At 36.4% G+C, this 5,101-nt stretch overlaps 1 protein-coding gene across 1 annotated transcript; it reads left to right on the top strand.

Annotated features, from left to right (window-relative positions):
• Positions 1-774: 774 nt before the first annotated feature.
• LOC121875438 (squamous cell carcinoma antigen recognized by T-cells 3-like) lies at positions 775-2,797 on the top strand (the record flags this gene model as incomplete). Its single annotated transcript, XM_042379995.1, is given in 1 exon segment — positions 775-2,797. A coding segment is annotated over 1 exon segment (794 nt), but the record flags the coding sequence as incomplete, so codon positions are not given.
• Positions 2,798-5,101: the final 2,304 nt, after the last annotated feature.

The raw sequence follows: 5,101 nt of genomic DNA, 5'->3' as shown, positions 1-5,101 counted from the left end.
ATTACTGTATATATATATATATTTATATATATATATATATGGGATTGGTAATGTTATTTAATATGCGGACTATTGCTTTAGACAATGTCGATACAAAAGTGAGATCAGTTATTCCATGTTCTGATGCCTTGAAAATCTTCTGTAGAATCCTACCATTCTTTCAGACCCTGACCATCTTCTCTTTTCAGTGAGAGATTACAGCAAATTTGCTGAATAATTCTGTATGCTAGTTGGCTATTACATAGTGAGTCATTTGCTACTGCAATGGGACTCAAGACCTTAGAGAAAAGAAAAGAAGAGACAAAGGCCGAAGTTTTGTTCTTTGTATCTTTTTTGCAAGATGTTTTACGGACAATTTTCAGGACCAAGGATGTTGAGGGGGAAGTAAAAGTCAATTTTGGATTAAACCACTACTGTCATGTCTTGATCTTTTCTGCTAAGGCTCTGTTACCAACTGTGATTTCATGTTAAGTTCTGTGTTTATAGATTACAGTAATGTCTCTTCTGGCTTTGGGAACAATTTTCTGAGGGGCACATTTTCTGGAAATTTTCAAGAAATTTTTCGCAGTACTCTGAAAATTCAGGGATGGGGAGTTGAGAAAATTTTTTCTCTATCAGAAATTCGGGATGGGGATTTTTTCGTCTTTGAGAGAGTCGTCCTGTTACCTGTAAATCACTCATTCCCGGAAGTGCTCGGCACCAATTGTTCTGGCTAACGGGGATATCACTCATTCATATCATCCATTATTTACTTACTCTATTTCTCTATTTCAGTTGGACAGCAGTATGGTGTTCTCACAGAATTGGATCCCAAAGATGAATTGTGTACTGTCTTCATCAGCAACTTGGACTTCAAAATAGGAAAGGATGAAATAATTCCATTATTTAGTGACTGTGGTGAAATTTTAGATTTTAGGCTGGTGAAGGATTACAAATGTCGAAGTAAGGGCTTTGGCTACTTAGTCTTCAAGACACGTGAAGGTGTTGAGAAATGTTTAGAACGTGATCGAACTCTCATCAGTGGACGTCCTGTTTATGTTTCACAGTATGACCCCAATAACCATTCTCATAAATTCAAATATGGTACAGACTTGGAGAAAGACAAATTGTTTATAAGGGGGTTGCCATTCTCAATGACAGAAAGTGATGTAAGGAAAGCCTTTGAGCCACATGGAGAAATTAAGGCACTGCGGCTGGTCACCTTTCAAATGGTCACCAAAGGCACATGTTACATAGACTATTATGACGCAGTTACGGCAGGAAAAGTTCAGCAAGCCATGGATGGGACAGAGCTAGAAGGTAAAGTGATTTCTGTGCTCATTAGTGACCCCTCTGCCAAAAAAAATTCATCTGGTACAGCTACATCAGTCCTGGGGGAAAATATTTTAGGTGGTGGCAGTAAAGGAAAGAAATTAGATGGCAGTCGAGGTAAGGGCATGTTCAATTTGATGCCTCGAGCTCTCTTACGTGCTCCTTCAACTTCCACAGCTGCTTCGGAGGCTCCCACTGCACGACCTCCAGCTAAGATGAGTAATGAGGACTTCCGAAAAATGCTCCTGAAAAAATGAATGACCCTAATATTTTGTAATATAACAGTAAATCTTTGTTACTGAATATTTACTGTATATCATAGTTTTATTATCGTTTGTAATACTGTATACACCTTCAACCTTCAATGGATTGATATGTCAAAAGCCACCCTCTCAAGTAACAACATTTGAGAATCAGATAGAGAATCTTTGCTATATATATATTGTAATGCATATGAAGTTTTTCATATACTGTACCTGTACTCGTATGACCATGTTAATGTGACAAGTAAGCAGAGTTGAGGATGTGTGAATGAATTATTGAACTCTGGATGCAGGAGAAGGAAACAAATTAGAAATGATGGCAGTGATGTGCTCAAGAGGTGCTTGGGGATCAATAAAGGTGCAGATAATAAAAGATACAGAAATTAAATGGATGTATAGGACTGAAAGATGCATTGAACAGAGAGGTGCCCAGGATTTTCCAAAGTGGTATGGATTGGATGTATCAAGTGAATGAATGGTAAATTGGTAGTACGTACAGTAATTCATTCAGACATTGACGATAGGTAAGTGAGGGTGGGACAAGAACATGTACAAATAGGGAGAAGGAAGGTTTTAGAAGAGTGGGGATGGCCATCCTTGAAGCAACGGAGTGCATGATTAGAGCATAGCATCAAGTGGGTTATGTTGATATACTGTAACTGCATTTACTTAAGTGAAGTAGAGTATATTTTTGCTCATGGTTCTGGTCACCCTGAAGGAAGAGTGGAGAACTAATCTTGAACTTGTTTACTCTGACATGAACAGTTAAGAATGTTACTGTAAATATATGTAGTATATTTGCCCAGAATTTTAACTATGTTTCATAATTATAAGCTAATTAGCAATCTGGAATGGGGGGCTGCAAATATTACAGCAGTAGCAAATACTTCATAAAAATAAGTCACACTGTGGAGATGTGAGAATGAGATTCTGAAAGTGGTACAGTGATTAAATATATATTCTGTAAACAGATATTTTTATTGTCTTTTATTGTCACAACTGAAACATGAGACAAAATCTATTGAGTAATACTACAAAGTATACTATCTTATCATGTGTAAGTTACTACCAACAAAAATTGAGAAGATACATTGACAATTATGTTGTCAATGTACATTTCAAATACATCAGAATCATTTTGAGTTTGCTTTTATTTGATCTTGTCTCTCTTCAAAGCAGTTTTGAAACAATTGTAGACATAGTACAATAAATGAATGAATAAATCTCTGATTATTATAGTTACCTTCCTGCGAAACTGCAGCATGGACAGCTAACCCAAGCAAATGTGGAAAATGCCTGTGAAAAAACTAATGTGATAAGAGCTGCTCGAGTCTAATGTGGAGGAATTGACTCCAGAGGCTTTAACAGACCTGACAGCTCAGGGAAAAGGAAGTGGCAGAGCAGAAAGAAGTTAGTGTACTGTACAACAAAACCAGCTGAGGACCAAGTGGCTGGTTCATTACCTTGTGTTTGTTAACCAAGTGATCCAGGGAGGGATTGATATGGATCTCAACCTGGAGTAAAGTTTACAGATAGGAGGATAATAATATCTACTGTTTTTGTTTATTTGAAGCTTTAGAGAAACATCCCAGAGAAAAAGTCAACCTCAACACAACAGCCAGTGGTACCAACACCTCTAGCACTCTTGCCAGTTTACCGTAGGTGCTCACTCCATAGCTCTAGATTAAAGCAACAGTACCCCTGTCATCCAACCTGAGCACCTTTTCTCCACTCACCATGATCCTGTTGTTACCTGATGATGACCAACCCTGACAACCAACCCTACACTACCCTTCTCACACAACCTACAGTAATGCCAGCCTTTCCTCAATCAGAAACAACAATGTATTGCGTACAGGAGTTGACTTTTCTCTTTTATGTTGTTCATTCAATAAAATTGACATTATTTACATAATACTGTAATTGCTATTAGTTTATAAAAGGTACCACTCACTTATGAACATGCTGCAGACTTTATTTGTAGAATCATAAATAAATGCTTTACAGAGGGTAATTTTGTGCAATCTGAGAAACAGACATTATGATGTCCAATTTTTATGAAACTAAATGTATGTCAAATCATTGTCCCATCTCCAATCTCTCATTTTTATCAAAGATCATACAGTGTGCTATGCTGAATCAGTTATTTCCTCTATTAGAGAGGAATGGAATGGTCCCTCAAGTCCAGTCAGTCGATAAGAAGTACCAATCAACTGAAACTGCTTTATGTAAAATTCATATAATTTAGTAATAAACACTTGCACAGGAACGTCCTCTTGTTGCTTTAGGATCTTTCGTTGTTTGGTATCTGTGAGAATACACACTCATTGCTTGAGTCTTATTTGTCACAGCAATCTCAGTGTGTGATGGTTGGTGGAACCATTTCAGGCTACATTATTCCAAGTTGAAATGATAGTAATAATAATACCCAGTAATACAGTCAACCCTCACTTTACGCGGTCCCACATTCCGCGTTTCCACGCTACACGGTGCCCTGCCAGAACCCAGGATGCTCACATTCCGCGGTGGGTGTACCCCTTTACGCGGGTGAAGTATAATTTTTTTATTTAGCTCATAAAATTCATACAAATTATCCACAGAATATAATTTCCATTGCTGGAATTTTACAATTTGATGATCATTTTGAATATAAACATCATAGATTTTGCATTAGACATACAAATTTTAGATGTAATGTTTACTCTGAGTAAATATGTTATCTTTTGTGCAAAATATATGACATTTATATTCAAAATATTCCTGGTCTTACAAGGAATCCAGCAATGTCAATTATATTATCCTAACTTTAGTCTGAAGTATTATTTATTACTAAAAAGGTAAATATTCTGGTTTTCCCACACATTTATCTGGTAGGGAGGGTTGGTGGAGGGTGCGGGGGAGGGAGGGACCGACCGATCATCTGGCACTGTGTGAAGAATATATTTTTTTTCATTAACTGAAGATATTTGTTTTAGCTCATAAAATTCATACAAATTACCCTGCCAGAATATAATTTACATTGCTGGAATTCTTACAATTTGATGATCATTTTGAATATAAACATCATCGATTTTGCATTAGACATACAAATTTTAGATGTAATGTTTACTCTGAGTGAATATGTTATCTTTTGTGCAAAATATATGACATTTATATTCAAAATGTTTCTGGTCTAACAAGGAATCCAGCAATGTCAATTATATTATCCTAACTTTAGTCTGAGGTATTATTTGTTACTAAAAGTTAAAATTAGTTTTTTCACCCAACATTTATCTGGTAGGGAGGGAAGGTGGGGGTGGGGAGGGTTGGGACCGACCGACCATCTGGCGCGTTGGAAGAGGGGTACTTTGATTGACAGATAGTGTCGAAGAATATATTTTTTATTAACTGAAGATATTTGTTTAGCTCATAAAATTCATACAAATTACCCGTCAGAATATAATTTACATTGCTGGAATTTTATAATTTGATGATCATTTTGAATATAAACATCATAGATTTTGCATTAGACATACAAATTTTAGATA

The sequence above is a fragment of the Homarus americanus genome, unplaced genomic scaffold (assembly GCF_018991925.1).
Source record: "Homarus americanus isolate GMGI-L3 unplaced genomic scaffold, GMGI_Hamer_2.0 scaffold8682, whole genome shotgun sequence".
In the NCBI taxonomy this organism is placed as follows: Eukaryota; Metazoa; Arthropoda; class Malacostraca; order Decapoda; family Nephropidae; genus Homarus; species Homarus americanus.
Note: the sequence above shows the minus strand (reverse complement) of the source record. Positions and strands in the feature narration are given on the sequence as shown.